At 40.7% G+C, this 17807-nt stretch overlaps 1 protein-coding gene across 2 annotated transcripts in view; it reads right to left on the bottom strand.

The window, feature by feature from the left end:
- Positions 1-17807, bottom strand: part of LOC149798661 (uncharacterized) — a 42778-nt gene that overhangs the window by 9718 nt on the left and 15253 nt on the right. Inside the window, exons 2-3 of one of the 2 annotated variants that reach the window (XM_089957505.1) lie at positions 2327-2662; positions 529-668 (exon numbers count right to left, since the gene is read on the bottom strand). In XM_089957505.1, the coding sequence (XP_089813631.1) occupies positions 529-668; positions 2327-2662 (476 nt within the window). The remainder of the gene's footprint in view (positions 1-528; positions 669-2326; positions 2663-17807) is intronic. The other variant, XM_089957506.1, reaches the window with a different exon arrangement.

Below are 17807 nucleotides of genomic sequence, written 5' to 3'. Positions count from 1 at the left end.
CCATGTCGGTTAAAAGAGAGAATAGTGGGCATAATATTTAGATGTATTAAGCATCGTGATGTAAGGATCGACAATTATAGATAAATTTATTTTACCCATAATTGATCTGGAATTTCTCGGGTGGCATACCTTCAAACAACCTTAGAAAAAGATATTTCTGGTCAGTGGGTTCAAGAATGTAGTAGTAGGCATACACAGCAGTTGTATATCTCATCTCTAACATTTCCAGAGTCTATCATTTATTGTGTGCTAATAGGACAGTAAAAGTGACTTGGTAGTTAAATTTGTGTGTATATATTTTATTTTCAATATGTTTTGCATCTAAGTTTTCTTTCACTGTTTAAATCATAAGCCAATGACTTATAATTTTTCTCCCTCAAATATGCCGAAGCAACTTATTTGAAACTTATTTGAATATAACTCTTGGAATCTAAGAAGTACGTGTACTGACCTAAAGAAATACAAATTATTTAAAATCGGCATATGTCTACAGCATTACAAATGCCGTTTTTGAAACAGAAGAATTACCGTTTTGTTTCTTGAAACCGTCCAGGTCAACGTCGGTGTTGGTTTTCCGCATGCAAGCGTAGAGTGTAAAAACGGTCGAAGTTCACCACGGGAAACATTGATATCAGGTTTACAGCAACCAGCTTCATTTAATGGGGAAACTACAAACAAAAAATATTATAAAAAATTGTATATATAATCAATCAGCCCTAAAGCTGTAAGAGAACGAAATTGAAAAGACAGCAACGAAAACAAATATGGGGATAAGTAGAAAAACTAATAACTTAGAAAGAGCTAGATTAATTTAACTCATGCTCCCGCTACTGATGCCATAACTACTGCTGCCTCACTGTTCCTCTTCCTCCTTGATATACCTCTTCTAGCTCACAGTAAATAAGACGACAGCTTAGATTATATTGGGATCATACGTGCACACCTACATATACGTTAACAGTAGTACAACTGCTCTAAGTTAAGAATCAAGCAAATACCCAACACGTATGTAACGATTCATAATTCGTGGCATTATTGTACATAACTGATGAAATTTCAGAACATCTGCAGCGTTCAATGATAGTACTTCATTAGTTGCATGTTCAAACAATATACATCTGTTTAGGAAGATAAGGTGCTGTAGTATCCAAGATTCCCCCACTAAATTAGATATATTCTTACATATATTCTTACATATATTCTTCAAGTGCCAGATAATAAGCATCTTTTTGTGGAGGGGGGGGGGGGGTTTGAGCAAGGTTTGAACTATGTTCTTTACACCGCTGACAGTAGAAAGGATTTTGCCTTATCACAGAAATCTTTAATACATCTTTACGTTCAACACGTGCACTAAGGGAACAATGAGCAACAGAAGATAAATCTGTAAAACGTTTACAATGCATGGCAAAATTCTAGATAATCTGATGATTGTTTAACTTAAGTTTTTGAAGTAGCAATTAAAAAAACCAGACTGTAACTGATTTGAATTGATATTGTGAACGATAGCTGCTATTGTGCTTCCTCATAATACGTATTTTTACAAGTACCTTTGTACAAATCATAATAAAAGTTAAGAACCTAAGAAACTGTCACCAGATTAGAAGAACAAACTACTTCTCTGAGAATACAGTGAAAAATGAACAAGAAGAAAAAACATTTTTAAATTATAACAGATATTAATTTCATATGGTATCAATAAATATATTCAAAGAATGTTTCAACACACCTATCCATATGCAGACATTTGACAACTGGATTAGCACAGTTTTTGACACTGAACGTCATAGAAAAAATTTATATAATTCATTAACCCTTCCTCCCTCCAGAGCCCAGTTTACAGAGATACTAAACTAATATTAGTAAACAAAAGAAGAAAAATTAAAATGACCATAATAGTAAAATTCCTATTGGACGTTGTAAAAATATAATGTTCCAGATAAGAAGATTTAGGAGACTGTCAGGCCTGTCTGTCTCTTATTGAGAATCTGAGTATTTGAAGCACTTTACCCTTTTACCCTTAACATTTGTTTTGTGTTCCACTTTGGGATACATAAACGTACTCGACATTATATACAAAGCATTTTGCCGATGTACCGTTAAAACTCATCAATCGGTACATATTGTTCAATGCGTGTTAAATACAACTGGTTCCCTTACCTGAGTTTTAGTTGCCTTGAATAAGGAAAGGTGACTCCTTTGAAGATAATAGCAGTTGTATTCAAAGACCAATCAGTATACTTTTGCTTGAAAAGCAATAGGAAGGTTTCGCTTTGACTAAAGCGTGTAATGCAACATGTTACCAAACTATCAATTAAAGTACACTTACTGAAAACAATCAGGTCCACAGTTAAGCGTGGGTCAGGTTCAGAACTAAGAGGAAAGCTAGGAATTAAAGTGTACGGTCCTTCATCGCCGGTTGTTACATCTCTTAGAATGAGGCTGTTATTTCCAATCACTGTGACTCTATCTTTGTACTGAGATTCTATTGTGAGACCATCTGTGTCTTTCCAGTAGGCTATTCTTCGCGCCGTTTTATTAAATCCAGTAAACCAGGTTTTTGCCTTGACATACTCCCCAGGTATAAGATCGTATTCCCAATGTATTGAGATTACTTCATGCTCACAGGCAATTATTTGCGTCGAAACGTTTTTCCATGTCAAAGCTGAAATGAATATTAAGATACACACCATGATTGTAATATCTTTAAAACTTCTCAAATTATATTGAAGGCCAATCATGGCCATCTTGTTTGAACAACATAACCCTTCCTTCGTTGCTGCTTGTTTGAGAATAGTAAATAAGTTTTCTATTTCGGTGGGGGTTGGGGTTGGAATGTTAACTGGAAATATGATATATTGTGTTGCAGGTAAAAATCAAATTATTACTTACACAACGGTCTTTAAAAAGAATCGCATGCATATTATTGTTGGCGGTGCAATATCTAATAGATGGCATTCGCTGGACAATTATCTGTCCGAATTATCTGACCCATATAAGGCTGATGAAGAGAGAATCAGCCATGACGAAAATCAAGCAAACGAAAAAGGCAAGGTTCAACAAGAAGGGGTATAACTCTGGATAAACTTAGATGAAGTTTTTGCTTTCTATCTTCAACTCATCCATATGCTATATTGTTTCTTATGATGCTTACATGTTTCTTAAAATCTTCTCTACTCACTGTAGCTGTTAAACAGCATATACATCAATGAAAGGTAAATATGTAACTCAACCGAGGCAACCATAAAGGCTATAGGTGTTCAAGATATTTACCGAACACCACTTTATATTTCACAAACTCACAGTAATATCAATGCGTAACCAAATTTACATCTGTTAATGTGAATGTAAGGGCCCAATGAATTGACTGTATCTTGATCATTTTAGATCTTTTGATGTAACAGTGGAAAGAGCTACAGGCAGGAAGGCTTTCACACACAGTTTAGAGAAGAACGTGCTAACATCACCAATTCCTGTGACAGTGACGATATCTTGAAACTGAATGTACACAGCGTTTTCATATAAATAAGTGTGACGTCTGGCAGAACACACACATAACACAATAGTGAACCATAAATGATACAGTGACTAAACTATATATTATCAAGAGCAAGTAATGCAAACAACACTAGTACAGAAGCCAATACGTGTAGAGGCCAACCTTTAAGAAGACCACCAGACTTCCACATTCTCACAGTTCATTCTCCGTTCTATACTTTGTTCTTCCTCAGAATTTCAGATTTACCATTAAACTTGCAATAACTTCATAAATTATATAAGGTACAGATGCACACAAAATGGATGTTTATTTTATTTTAGACGCTCAGGCAAACATTCAGAATAACCAGCTATAATATATTCTATTTTAAAGAACGCAAGTTCAAATAAATGGACGAAGTATGGTTTAGATAGCAGAAGAATATTAGGGAGTATCAGGATATAATATGAATGGTGAAATCGAGCAAGAAGGTACAGAAACGAGTGTGATCTGTTTGTTTCAAATAATTACGAAAGCTGAAGAAATGTGCTAATGTAACAAGATCTTTGAATATGCGGGCGTTCTATCATAGATCCAGAAAAACAGCCTTGAACGTGATGAAATACTAGCAGCCTTGAATATGCTGAAATGCCAATAGTCCTGTTATATCGCAATGACATTGTCCTAAACGTATATGAATAAATTCACATTAATTCCAAACTGTTAGTCGCATGCGCACTGTGTAACTCCAATAGCTTAAATAAACTATTCCTCTCTACCAGAATGGAAGTACAACATTCAGTCCATCTGTAAACTGAATAAAAAGCAACATCAAACAGGAATCAGGAATTACGAATGAAAACATTGCACATTTCTCTCTCTCCATTTCTCACTCTCTCTCTCTCTCTCTCTCTCTCTCTCTCTCTCTCTCTCTCTCTCTCTATATATATATATATATATATATATATATATATGTGTGTGTGTGTGTGTGTGTGTGTCAGTATGTGTGAGTGTGTCTCTCCCACCCCCCAAAGAAAAATCTACTGCGAAGCTGACACGGAATCCCCACGTGACAAAATTAACTACTTATCGCCACATTTCAAAATACATTTTCACGTGACTAACTTCGCAATCTGCGCACATCTGACTTAACTGTCCAGCCAGAATTCACTCCAAACTCGCAAACGGCTTTATTGTTAATATTACTGTTAAACTTGCATCTCACCTCTTTATAACTCTACCTTCAAAGCATTTTACATATTAGTCAAGCATGCATATGATCCAAATAATAGCATTTAAATTGGAAGATGTTTTATGAATGACACAAAATATCTACAAATTAAAGCAATATAGTACTTTAACAAGTGAACGTGTATTTTCAGTCATATTGTTTCCCCTTATGTGCATAACGTCGATGTTATATTCTTGGAACATCAAACGCCATCTCCACAATCTCTAAATTTTGTTTTACAGTTTATTCACTGAACACAGGAATCAGAGAAGGAGCTGATTTAATATATAAATCAAAGTTTTGTAAAGTTAAAATGAAAAACATGCACTCCAACCCGATATTGAATAATTTATATGGTGCTTGTTTATTTATTTTCCTTCTAGAAATAATATACTAGATGATGCACATCCTTTTTCTTTTCTTTTAATTTATACTCCACCAACCACTACATCACTTGCTTCCGCATGAATTTTAAATGACTTTTTGAAATCAGGAGCTGAAAGAAACGCTGCTTTCTCGAGTATGGCCTGTAGTTTATCAAAAGCCTCTTGACATTTGTCAGACCAATAAAACTTGGTTTTCTTTCACAACACATTGGTCAAGGAATCAGCAATTTTAAAAACAAATATGAACGAAATTTTCGATAATATCCAGCAATATCCAAAAATCGCATCAGTTGCGTTTTATTGATAGGTACTGGGAAATCAGAGTCAGCCTTAGCCTTAACTGCTACAGGTTTTTACCTGACCGTGTTCAACCACAAGACCTAACAAGGAAACACAAGCACGACGATGTTCACTTTTACTCAAATTAATTGACGAACTTGCTTCATTAAATAGATCAAAGAATTTTCTATAGTTTTCATATGGTCTTTTCAAATGCTGTTGCATATGATGAGCCTTCGATGTACTCATATCAGTCATCTATACCAGATGTTGCAATATTCATTAAATGCTGGAATATTGAGAGATAAGTCTTCATACCAAATGGCATCAATTTATATGGTTGAAGTCGATTTTTGAAGTTGCAATGCCGAAATTTTGGTTTACTCATTCCGTGAGTTGAATGTTCCAAAATTCTTTTAAAAGGTCGAACTTGGTGACATATTTTGCATTTCCAATTTTGTCAATGTAGTCATTGATTCTTTGTAATGGAAATGAATCTGGTTTGGTGATACTTTTCACTTTTCTGGTCTGTACACATACGGAAAGTATAATCTGGTTTCTACACAAGAAGTCATTGCAAAATGTTATATCGCTTGAATAAACGTAATTTGGTAAACACGTTTAGGGTATTTGACCATCGATATGTATATGACATACTTATCTGACATGCAATTCTTAGCCAATGAATAACGTATTGTATGCCTGAATAAAAAAGCTTAGTAAACTCGTATATGTATTTTATAATCAATAGGCTATTGAAACAGTCTTTCCTAGGCTATGACTGAGTTTGTATAAACTTGATTAAGCAATTTGTTATGGGTTGATCACATAAAGGTTCATTCATAAAGTTAGATGGAACGATCTTTCACACATTAACTAAATCACCGCACTAAATTTCACAAAATCATATTTCTAAGTCTAATGTATGCGAGTTTAAGCTGATGATTAAAGCCATCCCATAACTTCAAGATAATAAAAGTGCCATTTTCAGTTACACTGAAAGTAACTTTAATATTGACTTAAATTTATCACACAATTAAATAATGAAATTTCATTGAAAATTAAAGAGATGTCTATAAATAGTAGGCAACAAGACCTAGTGGAACTGTGGACAAAACACAATAGGTCTGAGTTTAATGGTAGATTGGTCATTGCAAATCTTGTATTCAGGTGAAATGAAAACAGCAGTATAGATGAAAGAGAATTACATCGAATACACATTTGAAAACAAAGATATCAGAATAATACAAAATTTCAAATGAATTCACGCGACAAGAGTTACATTTGTAAAGAGTTGAAAGGTTCCATAAATGTATGTACGGTAGTAGTTAATGGGGATCTTATAGGGTCTATGGGATTTATCATTACAAACACCCTTGGGAACATATAGGGTCTATGTAAATTTAACATGGAGAAAAATCGTGGGAACATATAGGGTCTATGGGAATTAACATGGCCAAAAACCCCTGGGACAATATAGGGTCTATGTAAATTTAACATGGTCAAAAAACCCTTGGGACTGTATAGGGTCTATGTAAAATTGAAACAGGGAGGGTCTCTATTTTTTTTTAAAAAATAAAAAAAATAAAATAAAAAATAAAATAAAAAAAAGGGGTAGGCAATTCAAAGACTATCTCTTTTCGAGAAATATGGCTGGCCCTGAAAAGGGCCTTTGGTTTATGTTAATATACCCTTAACATAAAGGGCATTTGCGACATCTTCTTGTCCTCAAACTTCGTCTTACAGCAGGGCCATACATCAGAGTCCTCTTGAGGCAACCTTGTCTCTCTATATAGACTCTTCTTATCCACAGGCTGCTGCTGGTCCTGTGGACAACGGTCCACTTGGATCGGACATACATGAGCATGTCCGTCCTGAACATCATTGTTGACACAAGGGTTGAAGATTCAACGTCGGTCCACATGTTGAGGCTCCTACAATAGGTGAATCAATGCAGTGAACTGCGCTTATTTATAGGGACAGAAAGGATTGAAACGGATTGAGTTCATTCACCAATCCGAACACGCGTTACAGAATTCAGTCAGCCCTCATCCAATCCGAAGAGAGCAGTCTGTGACGTCACGTAGTCTATATAGATTCGCTAGCGCTTGTGTGCAGTCAATCTATGCGACAGTGATTCAACATGACGGAAACTCAGAGAACGATCCAATGGGGTGCACCAGCAGGGGAGACCGCCCAAGGGAACCCGGACTTACTTTCAGAAGAGGTGAATTGGGATTTTGTCGATTTTCTCTCCTCGCAAGAATTTGTTCCGGAACCTTCGTTACCTTCTTCATTACCGCAAGTGGAGAATTTTAGACAGAGACAGAAAGAAGAATTGGAGAAATTTATACAACGACAAAAGGAAGCGGAACAGGCTTTTCTCTTACAGCAACAGCAACAAGAAGAAGAGGTAAGACAAAAACAACAGCAAGAAGAAGTAGCAGCAAAGAAACAAGAGGGTGAAAATCAAACGGTCACGGTACTGTTGGACATTTTAGCGGAGTTAAGAAGTCTGAAACAAATGTATCAGACTTCTTTATCACGACCGAAGAGAATACGACCTTCCCGAGCTAAACACGTCAACCCTGTGACTAAGCCTACCGTACCACCCTTAGTGATTTCAACCCAATCATTATCATCATTACGCAGTCCAGAAGTAGGCCTTGGCCGTGGCAAAGGCTTAAGGCAGTTAAAATTGATTGCTTAAACTCACCCCTGCACCATAAAGAAAAAAGGCCCTTTTCAGGGCCACCCACATTTCTCGAAAAGAAATACAATTTCAATTTGCCAATAACTCAAAAATAAACCCCACCCATTTTACCCTTATAGTACGTGTCTGTGTATGAGTGCGTGAGTGTAGCTTCTTATTTTAAAATCAAAACTCAAAGACTCTTACCTTATATCATTCATTTATTCTTTTCTCCATTTTTTACAATCCAATTCACAATTCACAACACAACACTTTAATAAAAAGTTCATTGATTTCTTCTTTTCTCCTTGTTTAGTCTCTCTGTTTTTTGAATTTCTTCACCGTCACACTCTTTTCCTCTTCTTCCTCCTCGCTTTCTTCCCTTCTTTTTTTCTCCTGTTTCTTTTTCTTCACCTGTCTTCTTTCTTCCTCAGAAGAATCCCTCTCTTCCTCTGAAGAATCCTTCTTTTCTTCTGACTCCTCTTGTTTCTTTTTTGGGCAATCTGGAGACCAATGTCCTTTTTCTTTACAATAATAACAGGTATCTTTACTTTTGTCTTTTTTAGCTCCTGTTTTTTGACGGTCTGGACACTCTGAAGACCAATGCCCTTTCTTCTGACAGATATAGCAAGTATCTTGACTTTTATCTCGAAAGGAAGGAGAGTAGTCCGTAGGCTGGTCTGAAGAGAATTTTCTAATGACCCCTCGCAAAGCTCTGACGAAACGTTCCATCTGGTTAGTCTCTTCCATCGTTGTGCTCGGCTTGAGAGTGAAATGAATAGTGAAAGGACAAGACACACACCCTTTTATATACGCTGGTCTGCTATGACTATAAAGTAGTTCATGGTGTTTGAACTTGAGTCATTTGACTTTTTGCTTTCAAGATGAAACGATCCCATTCATTCGAGAAGAAAGAAGAAGAAAGTAAGAGGCAGAAACGTGATCTATCGCCTCGTACCAGGGCTGAAATATTGGCACAAATTCATGCCAGTGATTTTGAAGAGGACATGAGTGAACCAGAATCCGAACCCTCTAAACCAAGTCCACCACCCTTTGTCAACCCTGAAAAGTACTATTCCATTCGAGAGACGGAAAAGCGCTCCTCTAGAAAATTTAGAACCACGGCTTACAAATACACGGTGAAGTTTAAAGATTTCAAGTCCGAAGTACCGTTAGAGAAAGCAGAAGGGTTCATCACCGGAGTGTGGGATTCTCTGCTCACTGCACTCAAGCGACAATGTCAACCCAAAGAAGACGATCGCTTGAGACTTTCCATACAACACGACGGTTTGAAATCCCCTGTTTGGATCGAGTTTAGCACCCCTGCAGAATTGACCGCTTCCAAAGTCATGGACAAGATTCAACACGTGCAACAATCTAATGACCAGTTTGACATCACCGATGGAAAAGCCACATTGGACATGACCCACGTCTCTCCTCCTCAAGGGACCGGACGCAAAAAGATGTTATTGGTGAACGACCTTCGCAGCATTAAGCGTAGCCTTGTCCAAATTCACAATCCTCATGACCAGATGTGTTTAGCCCGTGCCATCGTGGTGGGACGAACCTATGCCAACAAGAACGACACGGTAGAATGGAAAAGAGACTGGGAGAACATTCGACAATCGGACCGAGCCAAACAACGAAGTGAAGCAGAACTCCTGTTACGAAAAGCTGGCATGTCCAAAGACACACCCTGTGGCATTCCTGAGATGCAAAAATTGCAAGATGCCCTAGCTCCACGATACACTTTGAAAGTGCACCCTCAAGAAGTGCGCGGGTCTCTGTTGTTTCGAGGGCAAGATTTTAAGGACGGAAAATACATTCATGTTTATCATCACGATGACCATTTCGATACCATTACCAGTATCACCGGATTCCTGGGATACGGTTATTACTGTGAGAAATGTGACCATGGTTATAATAATCGAGAGCAACACAAGCATTGTGGATCGAAATGCTCAGGATGTTTGGCCTCTTCACCCTGTCTGAGCGAAGAACCAGTGCCTTGTTCAACTTGTCTGCGCACGTTTGTCAGCCCTACCTGTTACCAACAACATCTGAAAACGCAAGGTTCACAGCAGAAATGTGCTTGTCAACTCCTGAGATTGTGCCCTACGTGTGGACAAGGCATACGTACCAATAGTACCAAGGCACACGTATGTTCAGGAAAAAAGAAATGTCACATTTGTCACCACATCGTGGACTTGGAACACCAATGTTACGTGCAAAAATACCAACCCCCACCAGAGAAAGAGGACGGTCACAAGAAGAAAGGCAATTTCATCTTTTTAGATTTCGAATGCATGCAAGAGACTGGCATTCACATTCCTAATTTCTGCGTGGCTCATCGAGCGTGCGAGAAGTGCATTCAAGAACCTATCTTCAGTCATTGCCCTCACTGCAGCAAGATTCCTGGAGGGCGTGAAAAAATCTTTCGGGGGCCAAACACGTTAGCCGATTTTGCCCAATGGGTCTTAGACCCCATCGACAAGACGTGGAGCCAAGAGGACATCGGACTTTACGGAGATTGTCATCGTCATGCCACGGTGATGGCTCACAATTTCTCCGGATACGATGGACAGTTTCTTCTCAGATACTATACGGAACATGGCACCGAACGTCCTAAAGTGACTTTGAACCGAGCCAAAATCATTTTCATGCAAGTGGGACAAGTACAGTTTAAAGATTCGATGAGCTATTTGGCCATGCCTTTGAGTCGAATGCCTAAAACGTTTGGAATGACAGAAATGGCTAAAGGGTACTTTCCACACTTTTTCAATACGGAAGCCAATCAACACGCCGTTCTACCCCATTTACCTGAGGCTCACTATTACGACCCCGACAACATGCGTACCGAACAACGAGAAGCTTTCTACGCTTGGTACCAGGCTCATGCCTCTGACCCCTTCGACTTTCAGGAAGAAATGCTAAAGTATTGTCGTTCCGACGTGGACATTTTACGGCGTTGCTGTGGAAAATTTCGAGAACTGTTCATGGAACACGGAGGGGTCGATCCTTTGAAAGAAGCTTGCACCATTGCCAAAGCGTGTTCCTTAGTGTATCGACAACGATTCATGCCTGAAAACACCGTGGCTGTCATCAGTCCTCAAACGACCCACTATGTCAAGCGTCAATACTCGGTCAAAGCCCTACGCTGGTTACATTACTTGTGCGACAAGGAAGACAAGTGGATTCAGCATGCCCGCAACGGAGGGGGCGAAAAGACCATCGGAACGTATTCGGTCGATGGCTGGGACTTAGAAAACCCCAAGATCGTGTACGAGTTTAACGGTTGCTTATTTCACGGATGTCCCGTTTGTTATCCTGACCGTGGCACTAAAAATAAGTTTTTGCAACGAACCATGGAAGACTTGTACCAGGACACTTGTCAGCGACGCCTAAAGTTAGAACAGCAAGGATACCAAGTGGTGGAAATGTGGGAACACGAGTACGATCACCGTATGAAAACCGATCCCGAGTTTAAACGCCTCGTGGAAAGTTACCAGTTCATGGACCCGCTGAACCCGAGGGATAGTTTCTACGGAGGAAGGACCAATGCCACCTGTTTGCTGTACCAAGCCGACGAAGAGAACGGAGAAGAAATCAAATACTTGGACGTGTGTTCGCTGTATCCCTACGTGTGCAAATATTGTCGCTTTCCTGTAGGGCACCCGCAATTGTTCACGGAACACATCGACCTGAAAAACATTCGACAATACGAAGGCTTGATCAAGTGTAAAGTTTTGCCTCCCACGAACCTATACCATCCCGTCTTACCTCACCATTGTCAAGGCAAACTGATGTTTCCTTTGTGCCGTACTTGTGCCGAAACGTGCAACCAAGACCAGCCTTGTCATCACAGCCAGGAAGAACGGGCCTTGACGGGAACCTGGGTCAGCGTAGAATTGTTCAAAGCTATGGACATGGGATACCAACTGTTAGAAGTGTACGAAATTTGCCACTTTCCCAAGACACAACAATACCACAAGGGTGACCCTACTCAGAAAAGCATTTTCGCAGACTACGTGGATGCCTTTTTGAAACTGAAGCAAGAAGCCAGCGGCTATCCTTCCTGGTGTCACACTCCCGAAGACCAAATACAATTCAAAGAGAAATACTACGAACAAGAAGGCATCACTTTAGACCACATCGAGAAAAACGAAGGCAGGCGATCGTTTGCCAAAGTGATGTTAAATTGCTTGTGGGGTAAAATGGCACAACGCCCGTGTTTACCCAAGACGGAATATTTGACAGAACCTTCCCGCTACTTTCAGATGATTCACGACAAAACCAAATTCATGAAACACGTGGACGTTGTTCGCGAGGATTTGATCTTAGTCAATTACGAAGAAGATCTGGACTTTGTACAAGACGACCCCTTTGGAAATGTCATCATTGCGGCTTACGTGACAGCCCATGCTCGCTTAAAATTGTACGAAGCTTTAGAACTGTTAGAAGAACGCGTCCTGTACTTTGACACGGACAGTTGCATTTACATCCATCACCCGATTCAACATCACCCTGACATCGAAGGAGACCGTTTAGGAGCCTGGACAGACGAGCATCCCGACGACAAGATTCTAAGTTTCGTCAGTGGCGGTCCCAAAAATTACGGCTACGAATACCGGGACAAACAAGGAGAAGTGCACACGACGTGCAAAGTGAAAGGACTGACTCTGAATCATCGTACCAGTCGTGTGGTCAACTTTGGGGTATTGAAAGAAGCCTTGCAATCGGAAGAGGATGGAAACTTTAAAGTGACCACTTACCAACCGAACAAGATTGTACGTTTACCCACTCACCACATCGTCAGTCGACCTTTGGAAAAAGTTTATCAAATCGTGTACCAGAAGCGAGTTCGACTTCCCAATCATTTCACCTTACCGTACGGTCACGTCGGTATTGGTCTGTATATAAAAAGGAACCCTAGGCAAGATCGATAGTTCATTGTGACTACCAAGACCGAGCAAACAAGATGAATACTTTGAAAGAGACATCGTTCCAGTTTGGGGATTGTAAAAAAGTTGTATCTTCCTCTAGTGTGACTAATATTGGATGGATAAGACCCAGGCATTGCGACGGAAAATGTCCGGAAGGAAACTGCGATTGTCCATGTGGTTACCATTGTAATTGCGTAACGGAGTTTGCAGACGAGTGCGATTGTGAGCCTTGCGATGGATACGATGCTGTACGTTGTGACCTGAGCGATGCCGTAAAGCATCATGGGAACTTTAGTGCCCCTACCCCTATCATGGAAAGTGATGCTGTGCGTGTCAAACCTGTCGGATGCGAAAGTGATGCCGCTCGTCCTCTTGGACATTTTACTGGGTTTCGTTTTAAAGGGGAATGTTCACCTTCACGTCTACCCCCTTACGGATGTCATCCAGCCTTGAGCAAACTCCTACCCATGTCACTCAACCCTCATCGAAACGAACCTGTGAAAAACGAATATTCGTTTCCTGTGCGTTTGTCGGAATACTGCGACTTTGAAAATCGTCTTCAATCGTTCAAAGGAAAATGGCCAAAGTATCTGGGAGGACCGACCCCCGAAGAATTAGCCAGAGCCGGATTTTTCTACTTGGGCGAAGGAGATAAAGTCAGGTGCTTCAGTTGCGATGTGACACTTCACCACTGGGAACCGCAAGATTCGGCCTACGTAGAACATGCTCGATGGTCACCGAATTGTCATTACTTACCCTTAGTGGGACCGAGACATTGAAGTAACTTCTTACCATGATAATCTGTTCATGGATACTTTACAAGAGAACATTCGTGCTTTGCCTGTGGAGTTGAGAGAACGCATTTACCGAGAGCTGGTCAAAATACAAGTGAAACGTAAAGAACAATTGCATCCGTTACGTCACCGGTGTTTGAACCACTGGTACCTGAAGGCTATACAAGGATTGATTCAATTGAAAGTGTTCCATCGGACAGACATTGATCAACGATCCTCTAGTTTTAAAAAGGATTGGTTTGGTATGGACGATTCTACCTACATCATTGTAAACGTACTGCATCGAATTCCAGAGGAAGAGTTAACGAATTACCAACATCTTGAACACAATGTCAACTTAGTGAAAGAGGAAACTTCTGAACGAATTGTAATGTGTAGATTAGTGACTCAACGATTTAAATTTGACACTGAAGTGAAACCATGTTTGTGCAAAGAGTACATTTCTTGTGTCAGACCAAAGAGGATTTAGTATGACCTATTCATGGATACTTTGCTAGAGAGCATTCGTGCTTTGCCTGTGGAGTTGAGAGAACGCATTTACCGAGAGCTGGTGAAAATACAAGTCAAACGTAAAGAACAATTGCATCCGTTACGTCACCAGATCTTTAACCACTGGTACCTGAATGGTATAAGAGAACTGATTCGTCAGAAATTGTTTCAGTGGTCAGACCTTGTTCAACACTTTGAGTTAGTGAATGATCGAAATGTTCATTATTTTGGTTACTTCGAGATTCACCTACAGCAATACATTGAGGAAGACAAGTTAAAGGATTATCAACATATTTTACGTGGAATCTACTTAGAGGAAGAGGAAACTTCTAAACGAACTCTGAAGTTTCGGTTACAGTATGCAAGATTTAGATTCCCTACTGGAGAACGAAGATCTCTGGCTAGAAAGTACGTGTATTGTTTCCGAAACAAAGAGACTATAAAAACAGGCTGCCATGCCACGACTTATGTCACATGTCATCCAACAGATTCCGTGGAAGGAACTCAATGACCATATTCAAACCGTGGATCATTACCATCGATTATTACAAGAACTGTATCCATTCAATTTGGGACGACAAGTGGTGTGTGTCTTAGTGACTTGTTTTTTGGGATTTCGTTTACCAGCCGATTCTTTGTGGACTCTTTACGATCAGTACTTACCACCTCCATGGCCTTAAATGGTCACGAAAAACTCCTTTTGCTCAAAGCCTTGCGTTTTCATCTGGATACTTCTCGACATCTACGGGAAAAAAAGATTCGTCAACTTTTAGCTACCCAAGACGTGTATGACGATGTGTGTGTAGCTTGTGACTTACATCCCCATTGGACAGATGTCCGTGCCTGGAAAGAATGGGATTTTGAGGCTTGGACCCAAGAAGTGGCCCAGTATGCACGAGAGTTGTTCAAGGAAAAAAGTTACTTTTCAACCCGTGTTAGTGACGGTGCCAGAAGAACCCGTCACCCAGGACAGGACTGTCGTGGACAGACCTGAAAGACCCTTTCGGGAGGACACTTGTGTGACCTTACCCCCTGTTGAACTGGTTAGAACATTACCCAAAAGATGTGATTGTTGTACAGACACTTGTGTTTATTCCACGTTCATCGTTATCATGTGCCTTTTATCCTTGTACTTAAGCCTTTGGCTTTTATGTATTTTTGTCTTTCGTATTCATGTTTGATAAAAAAACATTCAATAAACGTGTTCTGAAAAAGTATATAAACTCTTGTCTTGTTCGTTTTCGTGTCACAAGTGACATTTCTCACACCATGGCTACCTCTGCTGTCTCTGCTCCCTCTTCCTCTACTGTCAAAGTCATCGACGAACACTTAGATCGTGCCAGTTGGGAGGCTTTGTATCTTCGCCATCCCTTTAACATGCTCATTGCTGGACCTAGCGGTTCAGGCAAAACCGAATTCGTCAAACGTTTGATCGAACATAAACATCATTTGATCGATCGGCCACCTCAACGGATCGTGTGGTGTTACAAAGAGTGGCAATCGGCGTACAGCCTCTTGCGAGAAAGTCAAGGCGATTCCATCGTGTTTGTGGAAGGCATTCCTAAAGAAGACGACGGCATCGTCTCTGACTCCCGTCAAACCCATTTGGTCATTTTCGACGACATGTTAGGAGAAGACGAAGAAGAAATTAAATTGTGGTTCACGCGCAAAGGGCATCACCGTAATGCCAGTGTCATTTACATCACCCAAAATTTGTTTCAACAAAGTAAAGCCCATCGCACCATCAGTCTCAATGCGCATTACGTGGTCTTGTTTAAAAGCCCTCGAGATAAATCGCAAGTGCAAGTCTTAGCCAAACAGTTAGGAACGCCTTGGCTGACTCAGGCGTACGACGATGCCACTCAAACGCCACACGCCTATTTACTCGTCGATTTGAAACCTACGACCCCCGAGGATTTGCGATTTCGTACCCACTTGTTTCACCACTGGTGCCAAGACGGAGGGCCTGTCCTGTACACGTCTCCGTCCTCGACTTCATTTCACTCCCCATCAAAAAATCTATAAAAACCTCAGACCCTTTTTCGTCTGTCTCACACAGTGTGAACATGACGTCCCTTCAGTCGCATCTTCCCGTCAAATTGATTCGTGCCTTGTATGGCATCAGTCGAGAAAAAGATCCACAAACACGAGCCCGTGTCTTAGAAGCTAGTCTCAAAGAAGTCTTACGATGGTTCACGGTGACGGCACGTCAATTACTCCAAGGAATCATTCAGATTCCTCATCAAACCCAACGCTTTTTCGATCGAAACAAAGTCGCTTTGGTCCAACTGGCCGATCCTCGCATCGACACTCAAACAAAAAAACAAATCATTTTGAAACCTGGAGGGAGCGGTACTCTAGGAGGGGTCATCATTCGCTCACTCTTAAGATGGGATCCTAATGCCCCCAAAGTTATCCCCAAGACAAAAGTCCAACGAAGCCCCAAGAAGAAAAAGAAAAAGACCAGGTCCCCAAGAAGAATAACTTCTCCAGTGGCAGGACCCTCCTCTTACCAGACACCACCACCCCGGAAAAAGAAAAGAAGCCCCCAGAAAAAGAAACAGAGAAAAAGTCCCCAGAAAAAGAAAAGTCCACAGAAGAAAACTAGTCGCAAGAGAGGCACTTCGGCCAGGACGCAACCTTACACTCGCAAACCACGACCTGCCACGGCAGTGACTGCGTCTCCGGCATCCTCACGTTCATCCACTTCTCCGTTGATGACACCCAGAACTGAAGAGTACTTGGAGACGTTGATCACACCAAGAACATCTCCGTTGATGACCCCCAAAAGAACTTCCCCAGTGGCAGGACCCTCCAATTTAGTGGCAGTGGCTGCTGCTCACAAAGTACCTTCTCCCAAAATCAAAGTCCAAGAAAGATCGGGCATGTTACAAAGTTTACTGGATTTGTCCAAGCAAGAACTGGCTCGATTTAGTCCGTTGCGTACCCCTGCACGACGTGTCATGCCTGTCCTCAAACTGATAAAACGTAAAGACATTCAGTGGCGACGCGTTCCAGTATAAAAAGAGCCTGTGACCAAGTCGGGGTATCAGTGAACTTGTGAAAAAGATGTCACCTCCAAGAAGCCACAAAAGAAAGAGACAAAGGCAGACGCGTCATCCGACAAAGCGCTTAGCCAAGCATCGACATTACCCTAAGAAAAGACACAGTCGTTCCAAGAAAAAGAGGCGTCAACAAAGGGGAGGATTCCTTGGCGATTTTGGGAAAAACATTGTCACCTTTATGACAAAGCGATAGTCCCAAAAAAAAGATAAAAGGGTGTGCGTTAAGTCATCGACGTTAGTGTCTGTTCGGTGAATGTCCCGGAACCCACAAGCAAAAATGTCACCCTCCAGAAAACCCCAAGGAAAGAAAAGGAAAGGACTGCCACCACGTTTAGCTAAACATGGGGACCTGTTATCTGTCCTGTCCAAAGCTTCTTCACCCCTACGAAAAAAACTCATTCAAACGGCCTCCAAAGAGGTCATCGATACCGTGTGCGAATGTTGTTTGAACGT

The sequence above is a fragment of the Sinohyriopsis cumingii genome, chromosome 5 (genome assembly GCF_028554795.1).
Source record: "Sinohyriopsis cumingii isolate HCF-2022 chromosome 5, ASM2855479v2, whole genome shotgun sequence".
Classification (NCBI taxonomy): Eukaryota; Metazoa; Mollusca; class Bivalvia; order Unionida; family Unionidae; genus Sinohyriopsis; species Sinohyriopsis cumingii.
This window is presented reverse-complemented; position numbering and strand designations above follow the sequence as displayed.